The following is a 23,677-nucleotide window of genomic DNA, read 5'->3' as shown; positions in this document are numbered from 1 at the left end:
GCAGGGAAAAAGCATGTGAAACAGCTGCAACTATTTAGGAAAGATGAGTAATGCAGAAAATAGTGCATATTTGCAGGTTTTAACAGACTTGTTTCCTTTTCTAACAAAAAATAAAGGAAAATAATCAGTCTGTAGGTTTGGAAGACTTTAGAAAATAAAATAACTCTAACTTTGGTTTATTAAATGATGGAAATTCTTATGACTCATGTTCTGAAGAGATTTACCACTCAGTGTTTCTATTGAACATCAGAATAAAAATGGAGTAATTTTGAGTATGAGAGATCAGTAAGTCAGGGGATATTCTGGCAAGAAACCTCAAATTCAACAGGCTTTCCAACAGATGGTTTTGACATGGAAGCTTGGTAGGATATTATAAGTGCAATGGAAATGGAAATGGGTGGGGTGGGTTGGTGGAATAATCCATACTAGACTCCGAGCTCCTTTAGGGCAGAGAGTATGCTCATTTTTTTTTTCTCACCATCTGGCACCATGCCTGACATATACTGGGTCCCCAATAAATGTTCATTGAGTGACTAGAGAAAGAAAACTGGTGGAGATAGGTACAGCAAGCAAGGTAGTGGTGAATGACTAATGATACCGGGATTAAAAAGGGGAAGTTTTAAAAATTAGGTGGAAGCCACAGGTTGTATCTATAGGCAGTCACCAAAACTCCAGTTGAAATAGAGTGAAAGATTAAGAAAAAACAAATTGGGGGTGTTGAAAAAATAACTTATTTGTCTTTGGGGCTAAAATTCTGCAGCTGTGATCAGGGGAAAAGCTCAGCCCAGCACCCTGAGTAATGAATAAAAAGAATTTTTCAGAATGAAAATAAATCAACAAGCTCTGTGACTCTCCACTGCAAGGCCAATTGCTGCCTCCCAGCATCTTTAAGAATGACATTTTACCCACCCAAGCCATTCTCCTCTAAAATGAATTGATAATGTTTGCCTTAGTAGTATCTCTTGTTAGAGAATGAGACTGCCTTAAATTTCTTACTCAGGTTTTAGCTGTGTCAGAAGCAGTGGATATTCTTAGATTTTCAACAGCATTCATATCTGGATATCTTTGGGATAATTTGTTGTGTTCTGATCTGGAAAGTTGATTATGTGTTCCTTTTACCATTTCTGAAAGATGTGATTCACACGAGAGTTATTAAAAACCGAGGAGAGTGTTATCTGATTCTTATTTACTATTTCATTCCAGTTTTACAAGTGTGTGTGTGTGTGTGTGTGTGTGTGTGTGTGTGTGTGTGTGTATGGAAGTTCAGAATGCTCTGGCTAAATTCTAGGATGAAAACAGGAAGTAGTGACTATATTTAAGTGTTTTCTTATTTGAGGGATTAAAACCCATGTTTTGGAGTTTGTTTTGGTCATCACTCCCAATTTAAATGGCATTGTTGTTTTCTGGTGGCCAGAGCAGCTTGTGGAGACCAATAACTTGTGTTAAACTTGTATGTGAGGCCATTTCAGATGGTATTCTTAACTCTTAAGATGTCTCTGGGTGGCATTCAGCATACTCTTTGGCCTATCTGACTGACTCAGTAATTCCACTCCTAGGTATACTTAAGAGAAATGAAGTCTTTCGGGCAGAAAAAAGAAAAAACATGGAAATTTGGGGATTACTGAGATTTTAGTGTTGTAAAGATGGCTTCCTATTTAATGTTTGTATCCAGTATCAAAAGAAAAACCTAATATAATGTTTGTGACAACATTATCCACAGTTGGTTGTCACCAGGTGGAAGCAACCTGAATGTCTACCAGCTGATGAATGCAGAAACAGAATACAGGCCTGCCTCAGTTTATTGTGCTTTACTTTATTACGCTTCACTGATACTTGCGTGTGGGTTTTTTTTTTTTTTTTTAATACACATTGAAGATTTGTGGCAATCCCGCATGTTGATTAGTATGTCAGTGCCATTCTCTTGACATTAGTTGCTCACTCCGTGTCTCTGTGTCACATTTTGGTAATTCTCACAATATTTCAGACTTTATATGTGTTACAGTCGGTAGTCTTTGTTACTATTGTAATTGGGTCTGGCATTTTTTAGCAGTAAAGTATTTTAAAATTAAGGTTTGTACTAAAGAAGGAATGCAAAATTAAGGTATAGTACAGTGTAAACATGGGGTTCCTGGTGGCTCAGGCAGTAATTCAGTTAATTGTGGTGGTCTGGCACTAAAGCTGCAGTATTTCTGAGATATTCTTCTTTGCTATATCCATACAATGAAATACTATATAGCCACAAAGGGAAATACTATATAGCCACAAAGAGGAATGAAGCACTGATACATGTTACAGCACAGATGAGCCTTGAAATCTTCGTGCTTTGTGAGAAAAGCCAGCACAGAAAGACTGTATATCGTATGATTCCATATGAAATGTCCAGAATAGGTAGATCCATAGAGTCAGAAAATAGATGACTGTTTGCCGGGGGCTGATGTGTGTAGGCAGTTGGCGGGGGGGAGAGTGATGGTGACTGCTAATAGGCATGAGATTTCTCTTGGGGGCGAGGGAAATGTTTTAGAATTAAATAGTTGTGATGGTTGCAAAACTCTATGAACATACCAGAACCCAGTGAATTGTACGCTTTAAATGGGCAAAGTGTATAAGGTTGGAGGGGTGGGTGTGGGAAGAAGCATGTTAGTGTCATTTCTGATGTCTAGTTCTCAAATGGCTAATGTCAGGGTTCACGTGACTGATGGGATTCAAGAATTACAACCTGGACCACAGGAGAGCAGAGTGCTGCTGCTGCTGCTAAGTCGCTTCAGTCGTGTCCGACTGTGTGACCCCAGAGACGGCAGCCCACCAGGCTCCCCCATAACCAAAGAACTTGTGCCACCTTGCACAAGTTCATCCACATTGGCAGGGAACTTCATTTCCTCTTCTATAGACCAAGGAAATGCGATCTCAAGATCATTAAGTCCCTTCTAGGTTTTAGTGCTTGGAAACTTTGATGGCATTATTAACATACGAGCTTATTTTACCGCTTTCCATTCCCAGAGAATGAAGGGTGATGTTGGGAAATGAGCAGTGGGAAAAACAGCATATCCTTTTTCATAACAAAAGGATTGAGGATGTCTGGAGAAGGTTGAAAGAAAGAAAAAGAACTTGGCTTAGTCTCTTTGAGCTGCTATAACAAAAATACCATAGATTCGGTGACTTAACAGAATTTTTTTCTCACAGTTCTGGAGTCCAAGACCATGGTGCCAGCAGAGTCTAGTGAGTGTCTAGAGTCAGTGTCTTGGAGAAGGAAATGGCAACCCATTCCAGTATTTTTGCCTGGAGAATCCCATGGACAGAAGACCCTGGTGGGCTGCCGTCTCTGGGGTCACACGGAGTCAGACGTGACTGAAGCGACTTAGCAGCATTGGAGTCACTGTCTAGTGAGAGCCCCTGGAGTATTTTTATAAAGTCCCTCATCCCATTAATGAGGGCTCCACCCTCCTGACCTAATCACCTCCCAAAGGCCCCACCTCCAGATATGATCACATTGGGGGGTTAGGTTTCAACATAGGAGTTTGGGAGGTGGAGGTACACAAACATTCAGCCAATAGCAGAGCTATAGGTTTAAAAAAACAAATATGGTTTTTCAGACTGGTAGGCAAGGGCACGAATGTCAGGGTAATTCGTATTAGTGATCCAGGCCAGGAATTGACAATAATTTACCCATGCACCCCTTGGCCTCTCTGTCATGGCATTCCCAGCTCTCAGTCATTCCTCAGTTTTCTGTCCCTCATCACCATTTGTTTTTACCAATAGGAGCATCGTCTCTGGGGAGCCCCTCCCCCAAACTCCTTCTGCACTTAGGCTGGCTTGCCTGACTTGACTTACCTGTTCTTTGTTTTAATTTATTTATTTTTGGCCAAGGGGCCTGTGGGATCTTAGTTCCCCCATCAGGGATGGAACCTGCACCCCCTGCAGTGGAAGCACAAAGTCTTAACCACTAGACTGCCAGGGAAGTCCCTGACTTACCTGTTCTGTGTAGTGGGAGACAGCTGTGCAGATCCGCAGCAGCACCCATTCGTCGCGCTGAGAGGAAGCAAGGAGTGGACACGCTTTTTCTGAAGAGTCATCATCGTGGAGGTTTTCAGGAAATAAAGCTTGTGTGCGCGAGCCATCCCAGAGGACTGTTTTCAGGACATCTCTCATCGAGGAGGCTCGTTCCCCTCAGAAATGCTGGCAGTATGTAGGCTTTCCATCCCTTCTTTAGCAAGGCATTACTCAGCATCCAAATCAGGGTCCTTTAAAATTGTAAAACCGTTCTGAACTTGCTCTTACCAGTGTAGAGCACTTGTATTGTGTTTGTGTTACATGTAGGGTACAGGTATGGCAAGTGACATTTGGTCCTGGCAGTTTTAGAATGAGAAATAGTGAGTTACTGTTTGCTCCAGCTTCTCCCCTTCTCTGTCCGTTTTCTTCATGGTTTTGGTTTCTGTTTTGTTTCCTTTGTGGTTCAGCTGGTAAAGAATCCAACTGCAATGCGGGAGACCTGGGTTCGATCCCTGGGTTGGGAAGATCCCCTGGAGAAGGGAAAGGCTACCCACTCCAGTATTCTGGCCTGGAGAATTCCATGGACTGTATAGTCCATGGGGTTGACTGAGTGACTTTCAAATTGTATTTAATTTGTTTAGGGGTCTTTTCCTTGCTGAGTCCTGCCTTGTCGCTTGTTCTCTTTTGGGAGAGATGAGCAACTTTTGTATGGGCACTATAAAATGAATGAATAAGAAAACTTATGCAGTTTTGTTTTCCAGAAACTTTGGCTATTTTGGTCTTTGATATTACCCAGGTTTTCTTCCAATTTCATTTCCCCGGAGTACTTCAGACAGCAGCGGTGTTTTTCCTGGTGTGTGCTTCTTCTAAAGGCATGTGGTTTGAGAGATTACTCCACTTCAGGATCTTATTTTTGCTTTCTTCTTGGATGTTTCAGATCAATTTCCTTCACTAAGATCGGGTTGCCTTGAGAGAAATAAAGAACGATCTGAAGTGCAGATAGCAGAGTGTCTCTCCCCAAATGAGAAAGTAGGTGTTTGAAGAAATAAGCCCACTTTGAGAAATAAACCTTATTTTCATGTTTACTTAACTCTTCTCTCTTAAATCTTCCGGGATTAATATTTTTGGTAATATGAATCAGCTGTTTGATGTCCTTTGAAAGGAAAAAACAGCACTCTGGTCAGTTGTATCCCTGGTATGGACACCACACTCAACTGAAAGGAAGAGGAATGTTTTGTTGAAACAAAAAAAATCTAAGGATTTAAATGTATACAAAATAAGCCAGTTTTCCCTAATAAATTGCCCCATTGATCTCTTTCTGAACACATCTAGAACTTTTCATGAAGCTCTTGAGATGTACGCTCAGACAACTGTTGACCTTACCCTTGTGACATTAAAATGTTATATGTTGGTTGTGTTGCTTCCTCTGAAAAGGAAATATTTGGGGTAACAGATTTTTCTAGATAATTATTCTTTTATACATCAAACAAACTTATAAAATGTTCTAAACATCTCTGTGAAAATATCTTGGAAATATTTATTCTCTTGCCTAATTAACTAGAATGATAAAAAAAATCATAATTAGTTAAAGAAGACCCAGGGCCATCATGAAAATCATTTAATAAATGATACTCTAACGTGGTCATGTCCTTAGGGCTTTTTGAGGGACGGGGACTCTTTGCCCCTAAGCTAAATGGCCCCATACTGTTCTGCTTCTGTTGCTTCTGGCTTCCTTTTCAGCCGTCACTTGAGCTGTCATTGATTTGGGTTCACTCTTTGTCCTTTTTCACCCAAGGCAGAACTGAATGTCTAGAAATCAGACAGCAGCAGCAGAGTGGGTTAAATAGGCAACTGGAATATTTGTGTGCAAAATAAAGGCTACGTCCCAGAGGGTGGCTCCAATATTCTACAGTAAATTTCACAGACATTTGTCCCTGCACCCCACCTCCACCCCCCGTTGTTGTTGTTAAAGTCAGCCTTCTCTTGCTCATTGGGTTGTCTCAAAAGTTGAAGCAGTGTGTAAGTGAGAAATTGCTATGCTTCTGGGGTTGTTTATTGAATGGGTTTAATATATGAGGAGTCAATACAAAGAATACTCTAAAAGCCTCTTTTAAAACTTTGGAATTCTGCTTATCTCTTTTGTATCTTTTAAGGTTCAGTGGTAGTATACGGGAGCAGGGGTACACGATAATGCTTTCTGTTAGCACCCTCCATAAATTGTATATGCAGGGTCCCATTTATTCAAATGCGTATTCTCCTTGCCTCACCAACCCGGCAAGCTCTGGTTTGTTAGATGAACAGGCGTTTTCTCCTTTGCCAAAATATTTGATGTTCTGTCTCCTCCATAGGGTTTATTTTTGTAAATATGCAGTGATTTCACCTTTATCATAAAATTGGCCAGCCTACTTGATTCAGGAATGAGCCCTACTGGTTTCTACTTCCCAGGGTCCCCTTCGGAACCCTTCTTATGAATAGGAATTGCATTGACAAGCAGCAGTTTCTCGGGCAGTGGCTGTTTGTAAAGATGGCCTACACATGTTGGCCAAAACAGTTTCACCCTTGAGTTACTTCACAGCTGACTGGTGGATACCATCTGGTCCCAGTGATTTATCTACTCCTGGTTTGTGATTAGATGCATAGCGTCGTGTTTACCACTATTTGATCTAGTACCTCTGACCTGCCGAGTTCAGTGTTCTGGTTTGGTAATGCGAACCTCTGAGACAAAGAATTCATTCAGTCTCTCGACCTGTCTCCTTTTTAGCTCTGTGACTGTGATTAAGTGAGTCCTTGGATGCACTAAATGGCTTCCTCCCTTTGATAGAGAGAAAGAGCCTCTTACTCTGTTGATTTGGCAATCTCTTGCAAGTTGCTCCTGCCTAATTTTGATTTTGTGTCTAACCTCCATGCCTTTTGGGCTTTTCTCTATACCCAGTCTAGGATTAGCTTTTTATTTCATCAGAGATACCTTCACTTCTTTTTCACTCTGGCCTTTTAGCTGTGCTGAAGTTTCTCTCTTCGCTCTCTCTCTCTGCAGCCCTCTTTCAAAATATAAGTGCTTGGGAGCACTTATCTCTGAAGTAACAGGTAAAGGACTCTTCACCTCACCCCCAATTTTCAAACTAGTCTCCAGATATCTTGCATGTTGCTTACTTTTTGAGCTCTTTTTTTCCCTCCCTAAATAATGCCTGGTTTTGTCATAGCTTCTTACTCTAAAATGGGGGAGGGGGGAGCGGAAATCCATGCATTGTGTTTTGCACTTTTCTTTTCTCTCCTGATGAGTTGTTGAGTTGCACAGGGCTATGATCCCCATTACATACTCTTTCTCCTGTTCCTCAACGCCTGAGTTCTGTATACTACTCAGGATCAAGGCCAAGGGTATCTCAGGCCCTTGCTCTCCCCTCCCTCCCTGCAACACCCCCCCCCCACCTCCATAAAAACACTTGTTCAGGAAGCATTTTTTATCTCTCCAAACCTTGCCTACACATCCTGGCAAGTATTATGGTGATGAATTTTCCTTTTCTTACTCATGTCTATAAATCCTTGGCACAATTGTGAGGTGTAATGGAGGGAAATCTATGGTCCCAGTTTAAAACCTAGTAGAGGAGACCTGTTTGACAGAAATAGCAAAGAAATAAAGCGAGTAGAAGGAGGTGATCAGGTAATAAACTGACAGATGCTCTGAGGTCAATATACTCTCATCAGCAACATCAAAAAATCAGCAGTTAAATGCACCACAATTGTGCAGGGAGCTGTCATTTCCATCTTTGTTCTCCCTTCCTTTGATGTGATAGGGAATGAATTCCCTTCATCTCAGGGTGAGTGTTTTTTTTTTTTTTTTCTGGTTTTTATTTGACACACATTTATCCTTAGATATTCTAAATTTCTGAATCATCCACCTTTATCTTACAGAGCAGAGTGTTCTTTCAACAGAATGAGTGGCTAGTAAGAAAGAACTGATCATTTGTCAGCATAGTGCAGTTAACATGGTACGTAACTCCAGGCATGCGTATTCTTTTTTTAAAGTAAGATGCTTATTTAAGTAAGTAAATAGGAGTGTCTTATTTCAACCTTTTGACTTGTATTTGTGAGTGCAGGAGTCTTAGAATACAAATGCTTCATACTTTACATGTAAGAATACTTAGATATTGATGCAGAGTTGATTCCTCAAAATATTAGGCTAGGCTGTTGCTGGTATTTCACCCTTTTGACCTGAAATAATGGCACCTTCATATGAATCAACCTTTATTATTTTTTTTAATCTCCAAGCAGTATAACAGAGTCATTTTAAAACTAAAGAAAAGGTTGTCTAATCTGTAATCCCGAAGTGATATTGCTATAGCCTGAATTTTTACCAAGGGACAGTCTGTGTTTTGGCTAAATAAAGCTAAATTGCTGTTTTTTTTTTCTGTAATTTTTAGAAATAATGGTTCCTAAGCCTAATAATAGTAGCTGTATTAGTAGTAGCAGCAGTAATAATCACAACAGGAAAATACTCTTCCTTTAATTAAATATAGTTGAACCCCAAGGCATAGAAAGGATCACCCTTCTGAGAAATATACAGCCATTCCTGTATATATATAGATGAGGGGTTTATGGTAACAAGATCCCCCAGGAAACCAAAATCCACAACACATCCTAGCACATCGTTCCATATGCTTTACCTCATCTGTAGATTATTTATAATACAATTTACACAATGTAAATATTATGTAAATAGTTGCTGGACATTGAGTGGGCTTCAGCTTTTGAAATGGCCTTTCCTCACTACATTGAAATCGATCCCAGAATATGATTGAAAATCTTGACCTGATAATGCAGAAACTGAAGCTCCAATACTTTGGCCACCTGATGTGAAGAGCTGACCCATTGGCAAAGACCCTGATGCTGGGAAAGATTGTGGGCGGGAGAGGGCAACAGAAGATGAGATGGTTGGATGGCATCACCGACTCAATGGACATGAGTTTGAGCAAGCTCTGGGAGATGGTGAAGGATAGGGAAGCCTGGCGTGCTGCAGGCCATGGGGTCGCAAAGAGTCGGCATGATAGAGTGACTGAACAACAACAATGTGTGTGTTCCTGTAACACTGGCTGTACTTCGGGATCGTGCTGCCTTGACTCAGAGTTAGAACGTAAGATTAAATAGATTTTGTTTTTCAAGTGAAAAGTAAAAATAAAATCTTTCAAGTGCACAATTTATGGTTCAATGAAAAGGGACAAAGAAAGCTATTTTCTGTTCATTATTTCTAGTTACCAATACTCATTTAAGTACACTAAAATGTTTTCTAATTCAAACAGATAAGCATGGTGTTATCTTTAAGAGAGGTGGACATTTAATGTCACTTGGCATTTGTTTTCATCTTCAAAGACAGTTTTAAAAATTGCCTCTCTTGGGTTACTGTGGGATCCAGAAAAGCTACGAACTTGCACAAATATGTGTGTCTGCAAGGAGAAGGTTACTTTAGTTTTATTTTCCTTTGAAGTACCTTCAAGTATATTCTTAAAATATATCCTGAACCACATACCATTGTTCGTTTTTCACATAGGATAAAACATCTTCAAGGAGAGGAGCCAAAAACAAGTATGTTAAAGTGACATACTCTTTTCTGGCAGAAAGTCCCAGTATGAAACTGGGCCCTTGAATTATCCAAAGGAGACTGTATTTATTGCCCTTCTTTTCTAAGAGGGGCCATTTTAATAATTTTGCTATCACTTCAAAGACTTTTCACAATAATTATAGTCAATAATTGCAGTAGTAATGCACTATGCCATCTGCAGACTCTGTGTAATGGAAACTAAAGAGAAAAACATGTCCCTCTGCGTGATGGGAGTTGCCGTGAACTTGAGGCCCTGGTGCCAGATTGCCACTAGCGTCAGCTTTAGGTGGCCCTCCCAGTCCTCAGCCCTGGGTCCTCTACCAGTTTCCTTTTCTTTGTCTTTCCCTGGACCCATTTCTCTTTAGTTCTTGCTGTCTCTCTCTCTCTACCCCTGCCACCAGCACCCCTCCCATCCCCCGAGGAGTACTGATACCTTCTCAGACTGGAGGAGTAATTGGAACTTCTTTGGGATCAGATATTTGACCAGATCAATTGCTTTATGAGTGAGTTGGCCCATGGCCCCAAAGATTTATGGAAAACAAGTTGGATATTGAAATAAGGAAACAGATGCTTACTCTCCCATTGCTCCAGGCCGTGGAAAGCTGTTTGATGCTTGGAATTTGTGAACATCAGGCCTCCAGACTGTGTCCTGGCCAGATTCAGACTCTGATGCTCTGGTGGCTCTCTTAGGTCCTGTGACAGTGGCTCCAGTGGCAGCTCTAGGGCAGGAACCTTCTGTCTTCTTTGAGGCTCAAACCAGAACGGCCTCTCTCCTTTCATCCCCACCCAAAGCAAAAACTGGGAACAGGAAACCCCTTTTACCTAGTTTTCTGACAGTTCTATAGGAAACAGGGCCAGGCCACCTCCTATATACTAGTTGCTTTCTGGAACATTCATATCTATCTCTGTGGCCTCAGATCTGGCAGGCCTATATCTGAGGATGGTCAGGAATTGAATAGGCCTGTGAGGACTTGAACACAGAGCAAACGACTGGTTTTTCTCTTTTCCTTGTCACTTGCTGGCAAGGGCAATCACTTTTCCATCTTCTTCTGTAAGGAAGTGAATTTTTGCTTGTGTCATAAATAAGTAATCACGTTAATCCGTTAATTTAGTGCCCAAGATCTGCCCTTATTTTTCCCTTCTCTGTGATACTTAAACCAGAGGAAAATGGTAGGTGACTGGCATGGCAGCCCAGCCGAAGAATTATTTCCTAATTGATACCTTACTTTTAAGTAACTTTTGGTTGGAGTTTCAGAGCCCAGAACAAACAGAGATTTTTCCTAGCATGGTAGAAAGAAATTGTGTACTATCTCAGTTCCTTTGCTGTTTGGTGTGTTAGTCACTTGAGGGCATAGAAGCTCCTCTCCTGAGACCACAGCAGCAAAAATTGAATGGGGTGTCACACCAGTGATTTATTGACTATTGGATATTAAGGTTAGGGAAGTTCATCATCAAGGGATCAAGTTTAGATTCACAGACTTTTCAAAAATCAAAGCATGAACATTGTCTGAAAGATGGGGTTTTAAAATTAATTTGAGCGGTTAGTGACCTGATTTGGCAAGCCGAATAGCTAAAGCATTTGTGTGAAGCTTTTCCTTTGTGGATTTTGCTTTATTGACCAAGAAAGGCAGCAGAACTAGATCCTTAAAGAATTTGCTCATTGCGAGGTTTTGCTTTGAGTTTAAACTAATATCTTCTATTACTGTTGAGGACTCAAAAAATGGCCACAGCATATCTGGCAATGTATTATATCATGAGTATGTAACTTTCTCCCAGCTTGTCCAAAGGACCTACTATAAGGCACATCTCTTGAAGCCTCAGTGTAAGATGCATGAGTTGTGGTGGATTTGCCTGGTATAGAATCACCTCTTCTCCTGTCTTTTGAACTTGAGTTGTTTCTAGATAAGATCAGAAGACCACAGAGATCTTTTGGGGAGGGCATGGAGGAGTGGAGTAATTCAGAATATACAGTAAGAGGGAGAGAGAAAAAGCCTATAGAAGAGCAACAAAGTCCACATCAGAGTATCTTGTCATTTTCAAGAGGGTGGAGCCCAAGCATTTTGCCTTCTCTGCACTGAGGAGTGGCATCTAGCATGTAAGACATGCTGGGTAAAAATACTAGATTCCGGGAGTTGGTGATGGACAGGGAGGCCTGGCGTGCTGCGATTCATGGGGTCGCAAGGAGTTGGACACGACTGAGCGACTGAACTGAACTGAAAGCACCCCCAATTTTTTGTGTTGCCAAATTGGGCCAAAGGTTAGTTTTGGAGAAGTGAATCAATACTTTGATATAGACTTGGGAAAAATTTTAGGACAGGGTTTCATCTCTTGAGGTGGACTGGTTGAAGTAGTAAATATACTGAATTTTCTAATTTTAATGAACAACAAAATATAATCAACAGGTCTGAGCCTAAAGGAGAGATTCTGAAAAGTGAGATTGGGGAATTGGATGGTGTCGAGGAGACAGTCATTAGAATAAATAGGGAGATGGCCATTAAAATAAATCTCAGTTAGACCTGGGATGCCTCACTTATAAAGACAAGCAGGTAGAAGATATAATAAAGAATGGGACCACGGAAAGTTAAGCAAATTTAATCTTGTAGGAAGGCCAAGATCATTTCTATAAGTGGAGTCTCTGCTTGACTAATGACCTTGTGTTTTACCAGAGACTAAAGCATATGTGGATGAAGGGAAACCAGTGAACTTGATCTGTCTAGGCTTTCAAAAAGCTTCTGGGATTGCACGGCAAGCCAAGGCAATGTAAATTAACTGGCATCACCATAGAATTGTGGGACTGTTTCACCAAGTACTACGATTGGCTCAGAGGCAGGATGCAGAGGGTTAGGGATGATAAGTCTCTGTATAGCTACATTAAAGTGGCATTCTCTCCAAAATTAGGATGGAGAAAATTTTGCTTAAAACTCTAGTAAATGGTCTAGGAAAGGAAGTGTACTTTACTTTTAGCAACAAAATGGGAATGAATTCTAGGGGTCTGGCCCCTAGGGTGGCCAGGCCCAGGTGTTAAGATACTAGATAATGGTGAAGAGGAGTGTTTTTGAGGGTTGAGGAAAACCCTCAAAACGAGGGCTCTGCCTTTCTTCCATCTGCCTATGCTAAGATGTGCTAAGGCTGAGTTTTTCTCTCATGTTATAAAAATGAACCCCTATTGAACTGTGGTCCATGCCCATGTCCATGGGAACGGAGACCAAGAGTCCTTACATGCAGATCTGTAGTGTTGTTCAGTCGCTCAGTCATGTCTGACTCTTTGCAACCCCATGGACTGCAGCATGCCAGATGTCCATCACCATCTCCCAGAGCTTGCTCAAACTCATGTCCATTGAGTCGGTGATGCCATCCAACCATCTCATCCTCTGTCAACCCCTTCTCCTCCTGCCCTCAATCTTTTCCAGCATCAGCGTCTTTTCCAATGAGTCGGCTCTTCATACCAGGTAGCCAAAGTATTGGAGCTTCAGCATCAGTCTTTCCAATGAGTATTCAGGGTTGATTTCCTTTAGCATTGATGGGTTTGATCTCCTTGCTGTGCAAGAGACTCTCAAGAGTCTTCTCCAGTATCACAGTTTGAAAGCATCAATTCTGTATTAGGGTAACCTGTAACTTACTGTGAAAGTGGATTTTAACAGTTGTAATGAAGTGCAAACTAATCGATTTCATTGATATCTGGCTAGAATTTTCAATGTATTTATTTATTTATTTGCCTGCATCAGGTCTTAGTTGTGGCATGTGGGATCAATTTTCCTGGCCAGGGATTGAACCTGGCCCCCCTTCACTGGGGAAAGTCTCCTGGCTAGAATTTTAAAGACTGGTTCATGTGGCTTGAAATCTGTCGTTAGAGAATCATTTTTCTTTATGTGAGTCAGTGAACTTTGTTATCATTCAAAGTAAAAGCATTCTAAATAGCCATTTGGAGAAATATCTTGGGAGAATTCCTAATGAATGACTGTGTTGTTCTTTAGGTATATTTTCACTAGAAAGTACCTTTACTGAAGACCTATTTTCACACTATTCCAGAGAGAGGAATTTTAGGTATGTCTTGAAAAGGGGTGAGTAAAGAGAAGCTTAGGAGGGTTTTTATTTTTCTAGTTAACCAAGCTGAAAAGAAGCATGGAAAAATAGAGAAAATAATGTTAAAAATAGTCATGACCCACATGACCTGTGACATGTCTAGAAAACAAAAGGTATTAATATTTGTATTAGATCAAGTGTCTGGTATTGATAAGCCTCCCCACCGACTACATTTTTTAAAATAAACTTTTAATTTTGTATCAGGGTATAGCTGATCAGGGTTTCCCAGGTGGCTCTAGTGGTAAAGAATCCACCTGCCAGTGCAGGAGACAAAAGAGACATGGGTTCAATCCTGGGTCCAGAAGATCCCTGGAGGAGAACATGGCAACCCACTCCAGTCTTCTTGCCTGGAGAATCCCATGGACAGAGGAGCCTGGCGGGCTACAGTCCATAGTGTCACACAGAGTCATATACGACTGAAGCGACTTAACCCCCACACACACACATAGCTGGTCAACAAACAATGTTATGATAGTTTCAGGTGAACAGTGAAGGGACTCAGCCATATATATACATGTATCCATTCTCCCCCACACCCCCTTCCCATCCAGGCTGCCACATAACATTGAGCAGTGTTCCATGTGCTATACAGTAGGTAATTGTTGGTTATCCATTTTACAGTGTGTACCTGTCCATCCCAAACTGCCTAACTATCCATTCCCCCCATCTTTCCCGCCAGCAACCATAAGTTCAGTCTCTAAGTCTGAGTCTCTTTCTGTTTTGTAAGTAAGTTCATTTGTATCATTTCTTTTTAGATCCTACTATATAAGGGATGCCCACCAACTGCATTTTTCTCCTACACATGGAATAAAGTTGGTATCCAGATGTTAACCCTTTCTCATCTTGCTGTGAAACTTCAATGGCTGTGGCAGATCTTAGAATGAGGCTCTTGGGGGTTTCTTTAGAGATGAGTGGGAAATAATAAGGAAAATCACTCGCTATTAGAAGTGTGGTGTTCAGTCAGCCCCTGGGAGGAGGGGGAAAGGAACATAGCCAGTGTTTTTTCTGAGGATGCCTTCTTCCTTGCCTTTCTCTGAGGTCTGATGTGCTTGCCTGCAGGAGACTGCTCACAGAGACCATCTTAAGACTTACACTAGGGGTGCAGAGAAAGGACAAGATGCTGGTGGCCAGCATCACCCCATTCTGAGAATCCCATCCTGAGACTCCTCTGAGCATGGTCTTAGAGATGTCTGAGACCTTTGAACTGTCTTAGAAATGGCCCTCCCGAGGCCTTGGTCTACCAGGAATTCGGACACATGGCGTGGGTACATAGGTTCCAGAAAGAAGTACCACTGGGCACCAAAGGGAAAAAAAAATGTTCTAGCCAGTAGTGTTTCCTCTCTAGGCCACTTTTTATTTGTAGTTGAATATGAAATAGACATATTTGGTCTCAGGCATTCTGTTAAATGAAGAAACTCTGAAATGATGCTACCCTAGGTATGTGCACCTGACTCATTGACATGAAAGTTCTTTGTTACTTACAAAACGAGTAAGAGACGTTCTTTTCCTGCCTCCTGCTCCCCCTCCCCTGATCCAAGATCCCCAATACATTTCAGTGAGCCTTTTATTAGAAACGACTGCTTATGTGGTATTTACTGGATCCTCAGAATTGTTGAAGAGATTTGGGTTAATTGCCAGTATTATTATTCCTGTTGAGTCCTAGATCTGGGTGAAGTGGTTGGAAATGTGCAAAATAGATGCAGTCACTCTGGCTGCTCTAAAGTAATGGTAACATAAGGTCAAAGTATGCATTTCAGGCCATTCACTCAGTTTGGTTGATGTGCCTTTCTTTAGTAAACCTTTGGTACAGTTAAAATGGGGTTTTAAGATTGTCGGATAAAAACTTGGGTTCATAATTTGCTTATCAGTATAAAGCAATAAAAAGCTCTGCTTGATTTCAGTCTGGAGTGGGTTTTAAAGCTGTTGCAAGCTCCCTGAAATGAAGTATGGAGTTTGAAAGTAGCAACCCTAACTCTTCCAACTACACTTACATGAAGTATTCTTAGAAAAATATAATAAAACTGACGTTTGAAATGTATGTTTCTGATTGGCCTTCTAGAGTACCTTGCAGGATTAGTGGACCTAAAAATAATTGGCAGCTAAGCCATCCAGAGCTATATTTTGGCAAGGTTTTGCAAAATGCTCACTAGCTGCATTTCTCCTACTGATTGGTAGGTGATCTCAAATCATACATCTCCATAATGACTGTAATTTATGTGCTTTATTATTAAGGTTTAGGCCAAGTGACTTCAGGCTTTGGATGTGCATAGCACTTTACTTGCAGTCATTTCACTGCTGCTTTGCAAGGGAGGAAGGATGGATGAATATATACATTCCCCACCCCCCTGGGATTATTAAAACGTTTAGAGATTTTGTTTCTTTGTTCCCATGAAGCAGAGCATTGTATATTCCTCCTGGGGTTCTTAGGTAGCCTGGAGGGGCTGGAGTTATACAGCAACCTGTGTTTTAGCTCACTTTGTGGCTCCATGAATTTAGATCGAGAAAGTGAACAGAAACTATTTTGGTAACCCTTAAGACCAATGGCTAGGAATTGTTTACTTCAGAACAAATAAAAATTAGGAAAAGAATAAAGTAGCAATTGAGGGATTAGGAAAATTACCCCAGCAAATAATAGCTTGATGTGATTCCCCAATATTAGGATTAAATCAAGTGTTTGATGTAATACTGATGAAAGGCAACTCCCCCACATATTTATCCTGTTTACTTTGAAAACTGAGGCTTGCTTTTTTTTTTTAAAAAAAGAAAACTTTATCCTAGAAGTGTTAGATTTACAGAATTTGGGAAGATAGAGCCCAGAGTTTTCCTGTACCCCACATCCAGTTTCTCCTGTTATTAACATTGTATGTTTCTGTGGTACCTTGACACAATTGATAAACCAATATTGATGCATTATTAACAACCAGTACATTTTTTTAAATTAATGGTTTCATTGAGATATGATTTATTATCCAAACAATTCACACATTTAAAGTATGCAATGGCTTTTAATGTACTCACAGAATTGTGTTTATCACCAACATCAATTAGAACATTTTCATTATCCCAGAGATAAATCATACCTTTAAGCTTTAACCCCTTCCTTACTTCTCACCCTTGACCGACACCCTCCCACCTCAGCTCCATGCAACCACTTTCTGTCTCTATAGATTGACCTAGGCTGGACATTTCACATAAATGGCATCATACAATATATGGACTTTTGCAAGTGGCTCATTCACTTAATATAGTATTTTCAAGAGTTCACCATATTGAAACACATTTCAGAACTTCTTTCCTTCTTATGGCTGAATAATATTTCATTGTTCAAATACATCCCATTGTGTTTATCCATCCATTGTTGGACATTTGGCTATTATGAATAATGCTGCTATTAACATTTGCATGTAAGTCTTTGTATTATTGTACCATATTCATAATGCTTCCTTCTTTACAAAGGGCTCAGCCTCCAGGGGGTAAGTGATTTTTCCTAGAGCTTACAGTGAATCATACAGGTCTGAGATTCAAACCCATATTTCCAACTCCCTGTATCAGTCTTCTTATCCCCAGACTACCATTAGACCTGCAGAATGAAAGACTCAGATAGTATCAAGTATTTGGAAGTTTTAAAAATTCACTTCTTTAAAACTGCTTGTCAAGAGCTAAGTTTTCATAAGCCTCATCAAGGAGGTGAAAGAATTATACACTGAGAAATATAAAACATTAGTAAAGGAAATTGAAGATTATTCAAAGAATTGGAAAGGTATTCCATGCTCTTGGATTGAAAAAATTAATGTTGTTAAACTGACCAAAAAGCGATCGATAGATTTAATGCAATCACTATCAAATTACCCTTGAAATTTTTCACAGAACTAGAACAAATAATCTTAAAATTTATATGGAAGCACAAAAGATCTAGAGTTGCCAGTGGAATTCTGAGGAAAATGCACAAAGCAGGAGGCATAACCCTTTCAGACTTCAGACAATTCTGCAAAGCTACACCTATCAAAACAGAGTGGTATTGGCACAAAGGCAGACAGTGGAACAGAATAGAGAGCCCAGAAATAAACCCACACACTTAAAGAGACAATCTTCAACAAGGGAAGCAAGAATACACAATGGGGAAAAGATTCTCTTCAAGTGGTGTTGGGAAAGTTGGGCAGTACATGTAAATCAGTGAAGCTAGAATACACTCTTACAACATACACAAAAATGACAAGATACCATAAAACTCCTATAAGAAAATATAGGCAAAAGATTGTCTGTCATAAATTGTACCATTGTTAGGTCACTCTACCAAGGCAATAGAAATAAAGAAAAAATAAACAAATGGGACCTAATCAAATTTACAAGCCTTTGCACAGCAAAAGAAACCATAAACAAATCAAAAAGACAACCTACAGACTGGGATGTAATATTTTCAAATGATGCAACCTACAAGGGCCTAATTTTCAAAATATACAAATAGCTCCCACAATTCCATAAGAAAACCCCCCAAACAACCAATTTTTTTAAAAAATGGACACAATACCTAAATAGACATTTCTTCAAAGAAGATATACAGATGGCCAATATGCACATGAAAAGGTAGTCCACATTGCTAATTATTGGGTAAATGCAAATCAAAATTACAATGAGGTCTCACCCCACATCAGTCAGAATGGCCATCATCAAAAAATCTACAAACAATAAATGCTAGAGAGGGTGTGGAGAAAAGGGAACCCTCCTACACTGTTAGTGGGAATGCAAATTGTTATAGCTACTATGGAGAATAGTAGGGTTCCTACTATTGAGAATTGAGGGTTCCTCAAAAAAAAAAAAAAAACGGGGGAAAAATACCATATGACCCAGCACACCTACTCCTGGGCATATATTCAGAAAAGATAAAAACTCCTAAAAAGATAAGTGCACCCCAATGTTTATTGCACCATTATTTACAGTAGCCAAGACATGGAAGCAAAGTGAGCATCAGTAGACTGTTGGTTTAAGAAGTTGTGGTATTTATATATAATGAAATATTACTCAGCCGTTAAAAAGAATGAAGCAATGCCATTAGCCACAAATGGACCTAGAGATTAACACACTAAGCCAGAAAGAGAAAGATAAATACCATATGATGTCACTTATATGTGGAGTCTTAACACAGTACAAATGAACATATCTATGAAACAAGAGACACAGATGGAGAACAAACTTGTTGTATTCAAGGGGGAAGGAAGGACTGGGAATTTGGGATTAGCAGATGTGAACTATTATATGTAAGATGGATAAACAACAAGGTTGTTCCCTATATTGCACAAGGAACTATATTCAGTGTCCTGTGATAAATTATAATGGAAAAGAATATACATGTATGTTTGAGTGTGTGTGTGTAACTGAGTCACTTTGCTCAATAGCAGAAATTAAATACAACATTGTAAATTAACCATACTTCAATAAAATTAATAAAGCAAAAACCCAGAAATAAAAAGCTGAGTTTTCTCCAAATTCCTTTTTGCTTGAAAGGTTTTTTCAAAATCAGAACCCCTTACATTGGCAGTTTTTCTAAGGACTTTCCAGTCAGTTCTTCTCAAATGCCTCTCATTGCAGTGTTCACCCTTAGGGTGCAGTTTGTATATTTGTTATTTACCAAAGGCATTTGGTTTGCGTTTTGAGTAAAATCAGTTGGGCATCAGAGAATGTCTGCCTTCCAAATTGTGCTGGCGCAGGCAAGCCTGAGTTTTCTGCATTGTGTCCCATACACTGGCTGCTGTTTCCTCCATTTAGTACTCTGGCAGAGTAATCCTGAATAGACTTATTCTGTCTCTTACCAGTACAGAAAGCTGACACCCTAGTAGTAATTACAAGTATTCCTGTATAACCATCTCCCTCCAAATGTGTGAGAATCTGAGAGACATTTTCTTGCCTTCTAGTTGGAGTTCAAAATGAAATTACAATTAGAAGTAGTTAGGTTTATAGTAAATAGGCTGGGAGCTGGCTAAGAACCTAACCATCATTTTTAACATTTTCTATAGGTAGGTGGGTTATGAATAATTAGAAGTAAATGGACGTTAGCTGCACCTCATCTGTACATCAGAGCCAGCTTTGGTGGGAGGAGTAAAAAAGGATGGACTGGATTTCTCATACTCAATGCCTGCTTCTTTCACCATTGATTTGAAGGGCTACAGAGGGAAAAAAAAGAGCCAATCCACACTCGGCAGGATTGAGTAGTAATTTATTGTGATTGTCTTTGTTCAGCTTTGAAAAACGAAGGCATTGATATTAGGACTAAGGAGAAATTACATCGAGCTGGTGTGATTGAAAAAAGTTTGGCTCTTTCGAGTGATTTTTTTGTTTTTAATGCCGCAGAGTTAGGCTTTAAAAGCACGCTTCATTGACTCTCATCCAAGCCTCTGAGGACAAGGCTAAGGGACCTTTTTTCTTTTGAGGGCCACTGACCCACAAAGAAAAAAACCTAATCAAGGGCCATGTACAAAAAGCAACTTAATTTAGGTGCTTCCTTAGAAATCCATAAAGCCTTCAATACACCTGCTTTTGAACTTAAGAACAGGGAACTCTCAACAAGTATAACAAATGTAAAAAGTCCTTCAGTTTCTCATTACGTGCTGTTAAAAGAGGCAAAGTGGGTTAAGAGAGAATAGGATGAGAAGAGTGAAAAGGGGTGAAAAGGCAAGGGACCTGAAGAAGGCTATGAAGAACGCAGCCAGGGTCCCAGAAGCAGGAGGTTGAGTTAGGGACGTAGAGGAGGCAAATGACGGTTGTAGAGCATAACCCTGTTTACTTGAACTGTTGGACGAACTAAGACTCCAAGGCTTTTGTGGCTCTAATGCTTCAGGCGTTGAAGCTAGAGTTCTTCAGAAAGGGCGTGTGTCCACAGCTCCTCTCATATGCTCACCCCCGGTCCCAGCAGTGGCTGTCATCTGCCTGTCCCACATTGGATCCTGTTGTGCCTGTCCTCTGCTCTTTCAGCCTAAAGACCAAATTGTGACATGCTTCTTAAATGAGAAGCACATAGGATCACCAAGTTTAGAGGAGATCTCCAGAAACAAAAGACATTTCTCATTCAGACCCAGCATTTTAGAAGCAGTTTCCAACAAAGTGGAATGTCTTTCCGTCGATACTTATGGCCTGGCTTTGAATCATAGAAATCATTTTTTGGTGTTAAAGTAGAACTGTTAATGTTTTAAAAAGCAGACGAGTTGCTTGAGTTCTTACCAGTGTGCAGGGCTCTAAATTCTTCTTCAGATGCACCAAGACTTGTCCCTTTTCCTCCCTTTGAACTTCTCATCAGCCAAAACTGGTTATGGCACCAAATCCCTAGTAGCCCAAGTATGGTTTGGGATTTAATTCACAAGTGTGTCTTGGACAGGGCTTCTGGCAAGAATGTCACATTACATTTTCAAGTAACACTTTTTAGAAATGCAGACAGATTACGTGGTGTAGTCAAGGCTCAAATGAGCAGAAGTGGCTCTGTGATGATTTTTAGCCTGTGAAAATCTTAAAAAGTAGCTACTCTTATTATAATTCATTTATGTAGTTTTGTACGCCCTAAGTTCTCGTTGTATTTCAATTCATTTTCTATGTGGGGTATGAATGTGATATGGATTTTTTTTTAAAACACAGTTACAGCAAGTACTGTAACTTGTACTTGCTGTAGTAGTTGGGGACCTTTGCATTATTTTTTGTGTGAAGATTGTGTTGGGGGAGGAATCCTCCACCCTGAAACCAGGAGACAACTGGGTATCTCTTTGCTAATTAGATGTCTCAATACCAAAGACCTGCTGTAAACTTGATAAGCCAGTGAGGAGGCAGTTTTGTTTTTGGTTAGAACAAGGTGTTTCCAGAAAACTGGGCTTCTTCCACTAATGAGATCTGAGATGGTTGGCAGCCTCGAGGCGCTAAACTCTTTCACATCCTTCCTTAGCCCCCACCCCACCCCATCCCCACCCCAGAGGTTTGAAAATGGCAAAAGAAGCATTTTGTAGTTTCTGGATGAGGAAGTCATTTGAAGATTGTTTCCCTTCTCCTCTTCTTTAAATAGCCCTTTACTGCTGCAAACCCATTTTTGTCCGGCAGTAACACTCTCCCTACTTTTTAATTGCCAGGAAGGAAGAATGATCAGGAATATATCTGATTATGTAATTATTTGCATCTGTGCAGTTGACAACACTAGTGTTAGTCAAATAAATTGCCAACACCATGTTATCTGAAGTCTGCCCCTGCCACAAGGCTACTTTGCTATCTGTCCGAGGTGAAGACTTATTTCCTCTAAGCACCCACAGCCAAGAAGCAGCAGTGGTCGGCTCTGGGCCAGTTCATGTCCACGATTAGTGATGTTACATAGATTTTACTCTTCATTCCTCATCCCTTGACCATTGAAAGGTTAAGTGTGAGTTCCTGAGACCTTAGGTCTTTTCAGAACCCTTTTGTCTGTCATGGAACATGAACTGCAACAACAGGAGGAACAGTGAAGGTAGATCCTTGTAAACATCAGTAGAAAATTATACAAGGATACCTATACCACACAGTTAATATTGGCATAACTAATGTGATGGTACCTGGTGGGATTATTTTTGAGTGGTGCCATATCTCTTGGTCATTATATGAGAAAGGCATGGTCTGTTCGAAGGGTAAATTTTGGTCTGTGACAGAGGAAGAACAAGGTAGGAGTGAAGTTTGGGGTTTACAAAAAAGAAGCTTTCTAGACTCTGATGTCAAAATCACAAACAGAATGCTGTTGCTGTAGGGGAGGCAGATGGTTTGTGCATTGAGCTACTATGGAGTGAATGTGTCTTAGACATTTTCCTTGACTCTGAGCTACCTGAAGATTACATTTATTGAAAGCCATTAGTCTATTTGGATGAATGAGTGACTACACCACACACAGTCATAAGGTCAATCTTCTAGTGTCTTAACACCTGTATGGAAGATGCTGGACAAGAAAATCTTGACAGCTGGGCTTTTGCAGGAATATCACAGACAGAGATAAAGCCAAGCATGGGCACCTAAATCAACCTCTTCCCTCTTGAACTTGATGACTTATGGTGGAGATTGATTGTCGTTCATTTTATCTTCCAGGTGATCATTTGAAAATCTGTCTCCAGGGTTATACCTGCTGCTCTCAAGAGATGGAGGAGAAGTACAGCCTACAAAGTAAGGAGGATTTCAAAAGTGTGGTCAGTGAACAGTGCAATCATTTACAAGCTGTCTTTGCTTCCCGCTACAAGAAGTTTGATGGTATGTATTAGAACTTTGATCTCAGTAAGTGTAGTCATTTGCTTATTTATTTATTTATTTATCACCATGTTGCTTGTAGGATCTTATTTCCCTGACCAGGCATTGAACCTGGACCACGGCAGTGAAGTGCTGAGTCCTAACCACTGGATGGCCAGGGAACTCCCTTGAATTCATGTTATACCTTTTAGTCAAGTCACATCCATGAGCTGCCAGTGAAATTTGTACAGTTGCTTCTCCCTGAGCGCCCTTCTCCTCTCAGTGCTCGTTTTCTCTCAAGATGCTCTCTTTCCTGGATCCCAGGGGCAAGTGAGCCTTACAGCTTTAGTGCTAGAATCCTTCCAGATACACTAGGATCTGTATGGTCTGGTAGCCATTATGGAAATATGGTCACAAGAAGCCAAGGAAGAGATTAAAGTAGTTTGAATGCTTTCGTTTATTTTCTTGGGTGAATACACAATAGTGTTGTTGACGCAAGTCACTTAAAAAAAAGCTTTCTAATAAAAAACAGGCATCTGAAAACTTAGCCAAAATAACCATATTCTGCAGATGCTGGACTTCAAATTTAATTTCAAAATGGCTCCCCCAAAGCCAACCAGAATTCCTAGAAACCCTGTAGAACACAGGACTGAAGCTCAGCTCTCGAGTGTCCATGCAGCGGCGACCCAGAGATAGCTCCTGGGCTCTAGTCTTCAGTATACTGGGCTCCATCCAGGGCCTCATTTTAGCTGGAGCTTCAGTAGCTCAGATGGTAAAGAATCTGCCTGCAGTGCAGGAGACCTG

At 40.4% G+C, this 23,677-nt stretch overlaps 1 protein-coding gene across 1 annotated transcript in view; it reads left to right on the top strand.

The window, feature by feature from the left end:
• The window catches only part of GPC4 (glypican 4), a 106,746-nt gene that overhangs the window by 48,016 nt on the left and 35,053 nt on the right, over positions 1-23,677 (top strand). Inside the window, exon 2 of the mRNA XM_068962243.1 lies at positions 22,739-22,897. Within this exon, the coding sequence (XP_068818344.1) occupies positions 22,739-22,897 (159 nt within the window). The remainder of the gene's footprint in view (positions 1-22,738; positions 22,898-23,677) is intronic.

Source organism: Capricornis sumatraensis, chromosome X, assembly GCF_032405125.1.
Source record: "Capricornis sumatraensis isolate serow.1 chromosome X, serow.2, whole genome shotgun sequence".
Classification (NCBI taxonomy): Eukaryota; Metazoa; Chordata; class Mammalia; order Artiodactyla; family Bovidae; genus Capricornis; species Capricornis sumatraensis.
Note: the sequence above shows the minus strand (reverse complement) of the source record. Positions and strands in the feature narration are given on the sequence as shown.